General features: G+C 53.0%; 7 protein-coding genes across 7 annotated transcripts; 5 read left to right on the forward strand and 2 right to left on the reverse strand.

Annotated features, from left to right (window-relative positions):
* Positions 1-163: 163 nt before the first annotated feature.
* Positions 164-1,513, forward strand: Z520_00647 (uncharacterized protein; the record flags this gene model as incomplete). Its single annotated transcript, XM_016771167.1, has 1 exon — positions 164-1,513. The coding sequence occupies one exon, from the start codon at positions 164-166 to the stop codon at positions 1,511-1,513; it is 1,350 nt and encodes a 449-aa protein (XP_016638077.1).
* Positions 1,514-1,964: 451 nt separating this feature from the next.
* Positions 1,965-3,104, reverse strand: Z520_00648 (uncharacterized protein; the record flags this gene model as incomplete). The annotated part of the gene is made up of 2 exons (XM_016771168.1): positions 1,965-2,953; positions 3,026-3,104. 2 exons carry the CDS (start codon positions 3,102-3,104, stop codon positions 1,965-1,967), a joined length of 1,068 nt encoding a protein of 355 aa, XP_016638078.1.
* A 1,356-nt stretch (positions 3,105-4,460) lies between these two features.
* Positions 4,461-5,289, forward strand: Z520_00649 (uncharacterized protein; the record flags this gene model as incomplete). Its single annotated transcript, XM_016771169.1, has 2 exons — positions 4,461-5,018; positions 5,089-5,289. 2 exons carry the CDS (start codon positions 4,461-4,463, stop codon positions 5,287-5,289), a joined length of 759 nt encoding a protein of 252 aa, XP_016638079.1.
* Positions 5,290-6,205: 916 nt separating this feature from the next.
* Positions 6,206-7,178, forward strand: Z520_00650 (uncharacterized protein; the record flags this gene model as incomplete). Its single annotated transcript, XM_016771170.1, has 3 exons — positions 6,206-6,482; positions 6,573-6,745; positions 6,849-7,178. 3 exons carry the CDS (start codon positions 6,206-6,208, stop codon positions 7,176-7,178), a joined length of 780 nt encoding a protein of 259 aa, XP_016638080.1.
* Positions 7,179-7,459: 281 nt separating this feature from the next.
* Z520_00651 (uncharacterized protein) lies at positions 7,460-8,308 on the reverse strand (the record flags this gene model as incomplete). The annotated part of the gene is made up of 1 exon (XM_016771171.1): positions 7,460-8,308. The coding sequence occupies one exon, from the start codon at positions 8,306-8,308 to the stop codon at positions 7,460-7,462; it is 849 nt and encodes a 282-aa protein (XP_016638081.1).
* A 727-nt stretch (positions 8,309-9,035) lies between these two features.
* On the forward strand, positions 9,036-10,239 carry Z520_00652 (uncharacterized protein; the record flags this gene model as incomplete). The annotated part of the gene is made up of 6 exons (XM_016771172.1): positions 9,036-9,315; positions 9,387-9,515; positions 9,567-9,724; positions 9,804-9,894; positions 9,947-10,071; positions 10,126-10,239. The coding sequence occupies 6 exons, from the start codon at positions 9,036-9,038 to the stop codon at positions 10,237-10,239; spliced, it is 897 nt and encodes a 298-aa protein (XP_016638082.1).
* Positions 10,240-11,353: 1,114 nt separating this feature from the next.
* On the forward strand, positions 11,354-13,063 carry Z520_00653 (T-complex protein 1 subunit alpha; the record flags this gene model as incomplete). The annotated part of the gene is made up of 1 exon (XM_016771173.1): positions 11,354-13,063. The coding sequence occupies one exon, from the start codon at positions 11,354-11,356 to the stop codon at positions 13,061-13,063; it is 1,710 nt and encodes a 569-aa protein (XP_016638083.1).
* Positions 13,064-13,176: the final 113 nt, after the last annotated feature.

Genomic DNA, 13,176 nt, shown 5'->3' on the forward strand with positions numbered 1-13,176 from the left:
TAGTCTCGCCCCGTGGCAGGCAGTAATGGCGTCCCCATTGACCTTCCTGGGAAGACTAGGTGCCCTCGCCCAGCAATAGAACAAGAGCCTCTCGCCCATCCAGCCGCCTTGCGTGGGGATTGTCTTCTGTAAGAGTTGATAATACTGTTGAGATGTTAGCATGATGCTACTCTTGACTCTTCTGGGATTACTACTCAAGATAATCCATGCCGTTCCAGAAGCATTCCCACCTTATCTGCCGGTCCAGTCTGCATTCATTCCCGAAGACATTGGCTTGGTAGAAGAGCCCGATGACCTCAAGACGACACCAACGCCTGCCTCGTTTACCTTCTGCCCTCCGGTCAATCACATCCCGCACAACTTCCCGTACGTCGGGCCCGATTACAGATGGTCGAACAAGACAGTCTTGGACATCCTCGGCTCCCTGGAGCAAACCCAAGCGTTCGCCGATTCCCTGAGACCTTTCCAGGACTTGGCTTCACGGCTGAGCGACCCGGGTCTGAACAGCACCGTCTGGGCCGTCGCCGACTCAGCGGCCCTGCCAGCAGGGTGTCAAAGCCACCAGGCGCTCCATGATTGCCTGGCGAACCACATCTCGCCGCACTGGGTGCCGACGATCCGGGAGCTGTCCATGCCCAACACGCCCACGCTCTTGCGGCCCAGGACATTGAACGGAGACGCACGGATCCACATCAGCGTGTCGTCCTTGTCCGAGACTGCTACGGTGGGTGCCGCCCTCATGGTCAATAGGTACTCTCGAGTCATTGAACACGACATCATGGCCCGCAACGGCGTCGTCCATGTCGTGGACGCATACTTACCCTTGCTGCAGCCAATGACCTCTTTTATCGACTCCTCCCTTGCGCCAGATCAACGTGGTTGTCACCTGAACCTGATCCGAAAAGCTGTCCAGCACGCCGAGTTCGCGGCACATCTGGAGCAAGCAAAATTGCACGGAGCGACCTTCTTTGCGCCCGACGATGCTGCCTTTGGCCAACTCGATCCGCGATATCTGGACTTCTTGTTCAGCGAACAGGGCAAGGGTGTTCTGAAGACAATGCTTCAGGGACATTTGGTGCCGAATAGAACCTTGTTCTCCAACGCCTTCTACGATGACGAGGGGACAAGCGGAAGAGTATCTGGTGGCTCAGTGGAGACGTACGAAGCCAGAGCTGTGGCCGGGTCAGATGCAGACTCGGATCAACAAGCGGCAGTGGCGGGTTCAAAGAAGCACCAGGGGTGGTACGAGTATGAGCTGACCCCCAATCCCGAGTCTGATCATTCCACCCAGTCCGAAAGTGGCTGCTACAAGGTTCCCTGGGGTCGTCGACAGTTCTGTCTCCCTACCTTACGACCAGGCATGGAGCTGACGTTCGACGTCGCCCGCGCCGGAGGCTTCATCAAAATGTCCGTCAGAAGCAATAGGGCCACCAGGGTTCGTGTCAAAGCCGCCGACTTTCTGTGCAGTGACGGAATCGTCCATATCGTGGATAAAGTGTTCCTGTTTCCTTGATTCTTGTCCGGAGGTCAAAAGTGGCCGACGGCAGTGCAGCGACACTGGCTTGGCGGAAGTGGGGGGATGCCATATGTAAGGCTGAAGGGAACAGGGGCCCAAGGAAGGCAAGGACCAGGGGCTTCCAAAGCAGGGAAAAGAACAATCGTTCATGCTTTCAAAAGCCCCTTCGTGTGAAAATGATGCAAGCCCAGTCCTTAGAGGCTTTCGATAGTTGATATATACTTTGGAGCCTTCTTGTAGAGGCTAGCATGCCTAGAGAAATAACTGTGCTGCTGTTCCACCAATACCCTGCCCGAACACTTGTATATTCCGCACCTATATCAGGACATACTGCATGTTGATTGTTTCTCACCGAGACGCCGTCTTACTTGTTGTCTCAGGTCCCCAAGACTGAAAGTCTTCATCCCCTCCAAATGGAATTAAACTTTGCTAAAATTTGTGTATCCCTTCACCGCCAGTCGTTGTTGGGGTCGTTGGTGGTTATCCGCGCTGATTGTTCTGCATTGCCGTGAAGCACGGCGAGTTTCCGTCTAACTTCAGACAGCAGCTCCTCCAGCTCCGTGTCCTTGGATTGAATGTCCAGATATACGCCCAACTCATACAGCCTTATCAGGTCCGTGGCCAGTTTCTGGGATCTCTGGCTCAGAGTAGATGCTATGGGGGACCTCTGGAATTCCCAGTCATCGTCGCGAACCCGGCCCCCGCTATCGCTAGAGCTGGAGGACCGATACGACGATGTCGAAGAGAGCCGTTGGGGGCTTGGTGCCACTGCTACCCTGAGTTGCTGGTGGTGGTGTTGCTGCTGCTGAACACGGGAGTCTGACCAGGTGCGTTTACTGATGGTGTTTCTAGAGCTTTTCTGCTGAGAAGACGGTCGTATCAATTCTGTAGTGCTCATGCCAGCTGCTGTGGCGGCATCGTCCATCAGTGGAAAATACTTTGCATCAACAGACTGGGATCCCGAGCTGGAACGCACGGCCTGCGGTTTCTGGATACTGTAATGACGGTCACGTCGGTCGTATACGCCTTCAACCGTCTCCGTGGCCTTGGCTTGAAAAGGCCCTGCAAAAGCACCGTCCGCTGGGCTGGGCATACTTGGTCTTGAGGTGTGCGAACTGCAGTGTCGACAGTGGTCACTGGTAATTTGTCCAACCCGCTTCGACAAGGATGGGTCTGCAGTGATCTTTTGAGGAGTAATGTCGCTGGCTCCGAGTCCTTCATTGAATTCTGTCATCTCACTGGGGTCTAGGAAGCTGAAATCCATTAGACTTGCTTCTGTGTCTAATCCCACATCTCGGTTCCAGGCTGAAGGCAGTGCACCATGTAGGCATAACTCCCCGGTCTCTGGCCCCAGCAGATTCAGGTCCGAAGAGTCAAGGCCGGTCATCTCTGTCACATCCCCTCCTGCGGATTTTGCGTCTTGTCGAAGCCGTTGCCCTATGATCACAAAAGAGTTATTCCGTCAACTCGGGTTCACTCTTGGTGCAAAGCTGACAGGGGCATACTCACGACGCCGTCTTTGGGCAATTCGATTCTGAGCTTTGCGACGCTCATGTGCGTCGCTGATGTCTTTCAGCTCGTCCTCCATTTTATTTGGACTGAGGAACTACCAAAGCTGCCCACTCTAGTCGCCCAAGTGCTCGTTTTTGACGAGATCAGCTCAACGAGCATCAACACAGACATATATTCCACTCTCTCCACAAAGCGCCGTGGGCGCCATGGGAGCCATGGATGTTTCCATAGCCGCATCGTCGATCGAGAAGATGAATGGATCCACACGAACTGTGGACAGTTTTCCAGGCAATCGGTACACAATATGGCCATCTTACAGCCTCTGGTGATGTAATAAAGGGTGGTTTGGTTACACTCTGGACGTGTGGAGAAACATTTGACCACCGAAACCATGCTCCGGATTGGACTTGCACCCTGATTTGCTCAGATTTGTGCTTGATTCCACCTGCTCTTCTTGGGTAAGTCGGCCCTATAGAAGAACTCCCCGGGTGGCCCCTTTTTCTCTGGATTCAATAATGATGGTGAATGTGGCGTTTCGCTGCATTTTGAGCATCGTGATGCATGTAATAGACAATGGACAAAAGGCTCGCGGACCCGAGAGTACCTCGTACAGCATCGGAAACCGAGGCTGCTGATCTGCCATCATGTTGATTCCTTCGCGTGAAATTCTGCATAAGTTGACATGGCGGTTGCAGCCCAGTCGGAATCCTTCAGCTCATCAAGGCATTGTCGTGCAGGTCTCGACTTGCCCCATCTCGTTGGTCCAGCATCCACTCAGCGATCGAGGTACCTCGTAAGGTACCTCGTATGTATGTCGACAACCTGGAACCTGGCACGCCTTGCTGCCAATTGGTGCACCTGTGCTGCGACGTATGAGGCTAAGGCCGACCTAGTACTCGTAGTAGTATCAAACCCCGACGAAGAAATCTCCGCTAATGGTAGTGTCCGGTGGATCAAGATTCGAAAGGAAGAAGCTCGGGAATCGCTGCAGCGTTCCACCGACGCACAGCGTGGAATGGATCAGTTAAGTCTGCCTCGTGCAGCCAGGTCCAACACCGTCCCAGTTCGTGGCTTCGACCCATGTCAGCAATGACAGCAACCTCGTGAAGCTCTAAGCTCTATGGTCATCTCTCTTATCTTCGATGGCTTGCATTTTGCAATGTGTTGGGACCTCTCCAGCATGCCACACCCGTCAGCATTCGCGATGGAGGAAACATTGCGTCAGTCAACGCAGCAGAGGCACATTCCGAAGGCCCAGATACCGGCATCTGACTGTCCCCTGGTTAATGGCAGGGATGGGTAGCTAACTACCAACGCTCTCGGTGTGCCATTAAGGATGATAACCCTGGGAAAACCATACCGACTCGTCCCCCGACCTTGTTCACTTCACGCGCGTGTTTCTGTGCGCGTTCGATCGACTAATCCGGCGGCCATGTCTAAGGTCCTAGAAGACGAAGCAAACATTGGTTTGCTGCCCAGCCTCTCACAGCCTTCAGCAGCCTCGGTTTCATCCGACACGGTCTGCGGCTCAGTCGAGAATGATCACGAATTCATCAAGGAAGATGAGGCACTGCTGAACGAAAAGGAGCTGCTGGAGTCCAAGCACTACGTTGAAACAGAGCCGAGAAAATGCAGGCTGCCCAAGGTGGTTTTGCTCTGGGGTTTCTTCTTCGCTCTTGCGGCGTTCAGTTTCCTGGCCTACTGGCTCCTGCCACTCAAGATGAACCGCACACCAACCTTCCACCCCGTATTTGGCGACTGCGGGAAGACGCCCGACGACGCAAGGGCAAAGGGCTGCGTGTACGATCCCCTCGCCGTCACCTGGGTCCGACCAGAATGCTACTATCCCGAGCTGATTAACGAGTTCATTGACATGGAACCTGTGGCGTTCTACCACGACAAGTCGCTCAGCAAGCAATCCCAGGTGCCCAAGGAAGAAGTCATTCAAGCCATACACGAGCAAGTGTGGGCGCCGCACAAGTTCCACTCTGTATGTTTTCCATCTGGAAGACCTCTCTCTCCCGCCAAAGTGTGGTCAAGATTCTGATGATTTGTGGCAGGTTCATTGTGCCCATGTGGTCAAGAAGGTGCATCACGCCCTCATGAACCATCTTCCCATCGACAGCTTCTCATTGAACTACGCCCACACGGAGCACTGCCAGCTGGTGTTACTTGAAGAGCTGCCTCAGTGTGCTAAGCCCGGTAGCTGTCGATTAAACAATGTCATTCAGAAATACAGTTCTTGCGGATACGTGTATTAGAGGGGGCCGATGGCTGGGAGAAATCTCCATAAGGCAATAGAAAAAGAACTATGTACTGTTGACCGTGGCCGTCCCACTCTATGTAGGATGTTGTAATTGGGAGCTGCGGCAACTTTGGATCTAGGAGATGTTTCTTAGTATGCTTGGAGTAGGAATCTTAGGACTGTTCAGCATACAATTCTGTGTATAGAGCACCAACGCTAAATCCACTCGTACATTCAAACTCATGTAAACAAACAAACGCCATTTCAAGCCTAAGGTGCCCCTTGGTGCCCCTCGGATTCTAAGCCAGCTGTCGATCTTCCGCCTCTAAATCCCACCTTTGGTGGTGCACTTCCTCAATCAAGAAAAGCCACTCGGGCCTCCCAGTGACAGCCTCCCTTCTTAGCGGCTTCTGCATATGATCCTTCCAGAGGACGACTGCCTGTCATCGACCTTCCCCACTAAGGCGGTACACTGTGACGAAGCCATTCAGCTCACCACAGCTGTATCAGGACTACTGAATTCTTCTCACGGCTGACCCTTCTGCTGACATTTTTACCCCCTCGCCAACCTTTGTCACTCCATGACTTTCGTGCAAGATATCGTCGATCGATGGGGCCACCGCAGACCTTGCACCGTGTGCTCTAACATGGCATTCAGAGGAGGACATCCCAAGAATATTGTATTCTTCCCCAACTGACCGATGCTCTAGTCCAAGGCAGGATGAGATTTTACTGGTAATCCACCTCCAATTGTCAATCAAGTTCTTCTCGTTGCATTTCGTGAGAGAACTTCAACGTAGACCATTCCCCGCTGTTGACTTCTGTGTCATAGCCCTGGGGGGAAAGCTGCCCCTTCTCAATTTCGACCATCTCCCTGTTATTGATGCAAAAAAAGCTTTGACTGATTGATGCCCACGTCGAGTGAACCCACGATGTTTGAACACGACTGGTCGTGGCCTCGTGCTGCTCGATACTACACCTATCGCTACAATCTGCTAGACGCCGACAAGGAAGAAATCTTCGATGCAGGACAGTCAGATGACGTTCGAAAACCAAGCACCAATTTTTGTCGTCGACCCTCGATAGCTCTGAACTTCCTGCTGGCCATACTCGTGGCGGCCGCATGCGGCCTTTGTTTCTACGGTGGCACGCTCTATGGGGAGAGGAGCACCAAGGGGTACAACGAGGATCTTCGCAAGTCGTTGAGATGTAAGGGGCCGAGCCCGAGATCCCAACTCGGTGGACATTGAGACGAAGAGAAGAAAGTTGCTAACGCCAAACGGGGGTTCTTGAGAACAGTGCGTAACGTCGAGATCCAATTGGAATACAACGCCAGCTTCGGCGATGCCCCGAACACCGTCACGGAAGCTGCCTGGGACAGTCTGCTGCCGGTCCAAGGGGGGTTCTTCCAGCATCCCGAGATCGCGACTGCGCGGTCTGATTTTGCCGTGTTTCATCAACTTCATTGCCTGGTGCGCGTGAATTTTTCATTCATCCCAGAGGAGGGAAGACAGAAGGCTCAATCTCTTTTCTCCTCTCCTTTTGTTGGGGCTAACCATGATGGCCCCTCCACAGAACGGAATCAGACAGGCATACTGGTTTACCCACGACGCCATGGTGACAGGTCGACGACTCAGCGACGCCGAGTTCCCGGACATGATCTCGTCACGGCACATAAGCCACTGCATTGACCTGCTCCGCCAGGCGCTCATGTGCCAGCCCGACTTGACGGTGGAGGTCAAGGACGAGAGAGGCGGCGTCACGGGATTCGGCACTGTGCATCAGTGCAAAGACTGGCAGCAGCTGATGGGATGGATGGCTGAGTGGGAGTCGTACGGCCAAACAGAGCCGTATGATCCTGGGAAGCACAATCATCATGGACATCATAGTCTGGTAGGAGGATAAGAAAGTGCCGATTGTGGGAAGGTCTCATGCATATATATTTATATCTACCTCTATAAAGTGATTGGTGCTATCCGGATGTGGTGTCGAGACCCCGGCCGAAAAGACTTCCACAATGTATTACATTGCATATGTAGGTCGAAAGGAAATATGCAAGGCAAGTTTCGACACCCAGTGTATTCGGGATCTAACAGGCCGCCTCGGAGTAACCTTTGATTGCTCAAAGCATCCTCCAAAGTATAGTGGATGTTGCTATGCAGTACATAGGAACATAGATCAACTGTTCAGCAAGTATTGAACCCAACCCCAATCACAGCATGCAGCTCGTTCCTATCTTTCGGATTCTCCCCCTCGAGCCTCGCCAGCAGACTCTTGGTGCAGTGCAACGCGTGGGGCACGCCGTCGCCTCTCTCCGTGAACCGGCCTTTACCCTCGAGGATGCGCTCGATGCGCCTCATCCAGAAGATGCAGTGGCCCAGGTGCTCCTCCTGGGAGGTGTGGGCCAACGAGCCCGGCGCGGCCCGGAAGGACAGGGACTCTTCGTCGGTGATATGCGCCGTGGCATTCTGGTCGATGAAGAAAGGGAAAGGGCCGAACTGGCGCTCGGGACGGTGCACCCACTCACGGAACTCTAGGTCTGTGTCGCGCTCGTAGCAACGCGACGGCGTCCAGCTGTAGCTCAGGAGGTCGAATTCGCAGCCCTGGGCTTTCGCTTCCGCGAGGCTGCGGCCGCAGTGTAGGCCGAGCTTGGCGGGCTTTTGCAAGCCCGTTGTCGTCGCTGTTTTCGGGCCTTGTGGCTGGGATTGCAGGATGGTTGCGACGGCCGTCAGGATCAGCAGCACCGTGGCGACGGATGCTGAGAACAGGAGCCAGAACCGTGCCAGACTGCGCCGTCGGAAGGGTCGCGGGTTTTGGATGTTGTCGAGTCCGGCTTCTTCAGCCTTGCCGCGCCCGTTGTCTGGCGCGATCGTGGTCGCTTCATCGTCGTCGGCGACTGGGCAGTTATGATCGGGCGCAAGTCTTTGGTATTCACTGGCCAACGGTTGTCCCACCCGTGCGTTCTTGATGCCGTCGTTGATAGTACGCCTCACACGGCCGATGACCTTGTAAATGCTCCACGTGTTTTCCGTCATGGCGCACGACGACTGCGGAGGGAGTGGACGTACTGACTAGTTGACAGGGTACCTTTTCAATCTGCCCCGGAGCACCATGTCCGTGTTGAGAAACCCATTGCCACAAACTCGTGCGACGCGTCACTGTAAAGATTTCACGAAAACTGCATGATAGTGTGATCACGTATTGATTGCAGTCGATTTGCCTTTCGGCCCCAATGCGTTCTGCGGAGCAATGAGGGCCATGACGAGGGAAATGTGTGTATACGGACCATTTACCGGAATTTGTTCATACCCCATGGCATCCGCAGATCAGTATGCACGATGACCACGCTAAATGGTGTGCTTCTGCAAGGTCAGCATGGAGCTTCGGTCATTCCCGTTCAACGGCCAAGTAGCACCAATCGGGAATGCAACGTACCTGGATCATCGGAGCGCGTCATCCGTCTGCTTGAGTGAAGCTCGCCTCTCAATGACCATGAAGGCTGATATCACGTCTGACAGCTATGCGTTTGACGTGATATTTCCCACCGTCGTCGATGGGGTATGCCCATTGTGCTCTCGGCCGGGGCAAGTTGGACCGGTGGAGATGCAAAAGGGAGTCCTCGAGTATTGCAGTCTGCCGCTGGAATTTCAGGAGCGACCTGATCTGCTCACCTCGAGATCCCAAGTAGTTGTTAGGTTTATCTCGCTCTAACCATAATCTTCTGTTACAAGCATATACACCCTTAGTCTTGCTTGATTGACTATGACAACTGCTGAAGGAGCGAGATACCAAAGGCTCCAGACCGGGGCCGACGACATCGAGAATGTGCCATTAAAGGAAAAGCAAGAAGCGGCTTTCGCATCCCGGCCCCTTTGGCGGCAGCGCACCTCTTTGTACCCCCTCGAAATCGCTGTTCGTGTTGTGCTGGGCTTCATCCTAGTCCTCAGTTTGCTCAATATTGGGTTTCTGCTGGGTGACAGAATCATTGGGACAACGTGCGACAGAAGAGTGCCTGCGGGCACCTCGAACAATATAATTTGGAGTAAGTTCATCAGGCCAAAGACTATTTCCGGAATCAACGACATCTGAAACTAAATGGACAATTTCGTGCAGGAGATAATCTTCGTAGCCTTGCGGTCACCAAGCCAAAGAGGTTTGATGCAACTCTCTATGGCCGGAACCAATATAGAGGGCCGCCCAGTCCAGAAATCGACGCTGCTTGGGACAGGTTCACCACAAACCGTAAGTTCAGTTGTGCTTGGTGTCTCGTGCTCTCCACTGACACAATTCTAGCGTGGATGGTCGAGACGGCTGCAGTCCTCAATGTATCCCGAAAGGAAATGTATAGCTCCGGAAACACCGCAGCACTGGAGACGGTTGTAGAGCTTGATCAGGAGAATGGAGGCGGCTTCATGGGCACGCTGGAAGTCTTCCACCAGTTACACTGCCTGGTAAGTGAGATGCCAACAGAGAAGCGAGAAGCCGGGTGTCTTCTCGGAAACGTCGATCTGACAACTTTTGCTCGGAAAGAACGTCCTTCGCAAATGGACGTACTGGGATTACTACGTCGATACGGATCCATTCTTCCAGACTCGAGCTGATCATCGCCGCGAACATGCTGGTGAGTCACTCAAAAAGCGTTGACGCAAGGGTATGGCAAAACATTGACGTAGATGGCATCTCAGATCATTGTATCGACGTATTGCGTCAGGCTCTCATGTGCAAGAGTGACCTGGGACTCATCCTTTTTCACTGGGTCAAGGACATTCAGATACCGTCGCCGGATTTCAACACTGTGGTGAGCAACAGTTTCCCTTCGATTGTGATGAAAGTCCTGACAGAAATCTCCTAGCACCAGTGTCGTGATCCAGAGGCAGTACTCTCCTGGGCACACGCGAATAAGGCACCAATTAACCACACCATCATGAAGACGACGGGCGTCACAGAGGCAGAGCATCCTTTTTAATTCTCTGCCTGAATTGATATTTATCTCTGAGGTTGGAAAAGAGCGTAACGACCTTGGTCTGTGATACTATTGGACCCTTTTTCATTGCACCGAACAACAGATGCCGGCAGGGTTTTGCTTTAGTCCTGTCAGAGGGCTTTAATTCCCAGGGCTATCTCAAGGCTGGACATGCAGCCCATCGACACTTATTTCTGTCGGTCCATATCGTCAGTGACTCTTACGCGGTGGCCTGGTGCAAGGATTCGGGGCTGTCACGACAGGAAAGAGCTCCAACTTACTCCACAGGACTTGCATTTGCAGTTCTGACCACAGCTGCAAGATTGAGGGCCACTGCAGCCACAGGCTTCACCACCGGAGCCACATTCGCATCCCATTTTGCTTCTGATGAGCGCCGCCGGGTTTGAATATTTGAGATAGCAGTGGAGTCTTGTGCTGTTCTGTCGAAAGCTAGGAGATCCAAAGAGGTATGAAGAGGATAGATGAAGTCCGTGAGAAGTCTGGAGGCAGATCCGCCTTGATATGCTCTTGAGGAGGATGCCCACACGTCATGATAAGCGTCATCCGCCCCTTCTTCCGTGTTGCCCGAGGTAACATTTAGAACGCAGGCGTTGCATCATATCCAACGTGAATACGAAGACCATCTCATGCATCCCTGAGGCATCACGATGTGGGCTCTTTGTGCGTATGTCATTGCTGGCTGAAGTCTACTTTTGGAACTCTTGGACGGAAGATTGTGCACCAGCATCACACACCGGGGTCGCGTAGTGGGATCCAAGAGGCCACCAGTCGTAGTTACCAAGTGTAGGCTCAGACTGTAGCACCGGCACAAGCCAGAGATAGAGAACGACACAGGAATTGTGTGAGAGGAACGTGCTATTCGTGAGCAAGACAGCAACTTCAAAGGTGGACAGGGCGGAGGTGCAGAGGTTGGGCCTGACTAAAGCGGCAAGGCCTGGCTGCGTGCCAAGAATCGCATGGTGGCCGTGGCCCGCAGTCGCCGCCTTGAAACGTGGAGTGAGGGCCTACGAATCTGCAGGACATTTTTCCTGTCCATCTGTGAGAAACATCTGGTGTCCTCATCTCCCCAGCGCATTCTCCTCTAATTTTGTTCGCGATGGCTGGCATCTTCGAGGGCCCGCGCAGCGGTGGGACACTGTTTCTTGGTGGTCAGAAGATTAGTGGCCAGGATATTCGAGACCAAAATGTCCTCGCAACGCAGGCAATTGCAAATGTTGTCAAATCCTCGTTTGGCCCTTCAGGCTTGGACAAAATGATGGTAGACGACATCGGGGACGTCACAGTCACCAATGATGGCGCCACAATCCTCAGTCTGCTCGACGTCGAGCACCCCGCCGGAAAGATTCTGGTCGATTTGGCTCAACAGCAAGATAAAGAGGTGGGAGATGGTACCACATCCGTTGTACTGCTTGCTGCCGAACTGCTTCGACGGGCGAACGATCTCATGAAGAACCGCATCCATCCTACGGTCATCATCACCGGGTACCGCCTGGCTCTGCGAGAAGCGGTCAAATACATGCAGGAAAACATCAGCACAAAAGTCGAAGCACTTGGAAGAGAAAGCCTGGTTAACATTGCCAAAACGTCAATGTCAAGCAAGATAATTGGCGCAGACGCGGACTTTTTCGGCAACATGGTAGTCGATGCCATGCTGGCAGTCAAATCGGTCAATGCACAAAAAAACGAAGTCAAGTATCCAGTCAAAGCTGTCAACATCCTCAAAGCACACGGCAAGAGCGCGACAGAATCAATACTGGTCAAGGGCTATGCATTGAACTGCACTGTCGCTTCCCAAGCCATGAAGACCAGGATCACAGATGCAAAGATTGCTTGCCTCGACATGAACCTACAGAAAGAACGCATGAAGCTTGGCGTACAGATCACCGTCGAAGACCCTCAACAACTGGAAAAGATCCGAGAGCGGGAGGCTGGCATCGTCCTCGAAAGAGTGGAAATGATCCTGAAGGCAGGAGCAAATGTGGTACTCACGACAAAAGGAATCGATGATCTAGTCCTCAAGCTGTTTGTGGAACGGGGCTGCATGGCCGTGCGAAGATGTAAAAAAGAAGACCTGAGACGGATAGCGAAGGCGACCGGGGCAACTCTTGTCAGCACTCTATCTGATCTGAACGGAGACGAGAGATACGAGAAAGAACTGCTAGGTTATGCGGAGGAAGTGGTTCAAGAACGCATCTCGGACGATGAGTGCATCCTTGTGAAAGGAACCAAAGCTTTCTCGTCAGCATCGATTATTCTCCGAGGATCAAACGATTATCAACTCGATGAAATGGAACGATCCGTGCACGATTCATTGTCTGCGGTCAAACGGACCCTAGAGTCTGGCAGCATTGTTCCTGGAGGCGGCGCCGTCGAGACGGCATTGCACATTTATCTCGAAGAATTCGCCATGACCGTCTCCTCCCGAGAACAGCTAGCAATTGGTGAATTTTCGCAATCCCTCCTGATTGTCCCCAAGACCTTGGCCGTTAATGCAGCAAAGGATGCCTCGGAACTAGTCGCTCAGCTACGTGTGCGCCACGCATTAAGCCAGAGAGTCCAAGACGGGGACGCCAACGAGAGAGAAAAAGATATTGCAAAAAAGCGACAGTACAAGAATTACGGTTTAGATTTGATGCGTGGTAAGGTTGTGGATGTCGTCAAGATGGGTGTCCTGGAGCCGAGCATGAGCAAGGTGAAGCAGCTCAAGAGTGCCGTGGAAGCTTGCATTGCTATCATGAGGATTGACACGCTAATCAAACTCGACGCTCCTGAGCCACATGGAGAAGACGATGGTCATGGGCATTGAAGGCAGGTTAGAGGGGAGACGTACATGACATGATGTCACGCAAAGCAGGACCTGGATCGGCATTGACCGCGAGCCAAAGCAGTCCAGACGGCCCAGAGCGAGCACATCCCACC

The sequence above is a fragment of the Fonsecaea multimorphosa genome (assembly GCF_000836435.1).
Source record: "Fonsecaea multimorphosa CBS 102226 unplaced genomic scaffold supercont1.1, whole genome shotgun sequence".
Taxonomy (NCBI): Eukaryota; Fungi; Ascomycota; class Eurotiomycetes; order Chaetothyriales; family Herpotrichiellaceae; genus Fonsecaea; species Fonsecaea multimorphosa.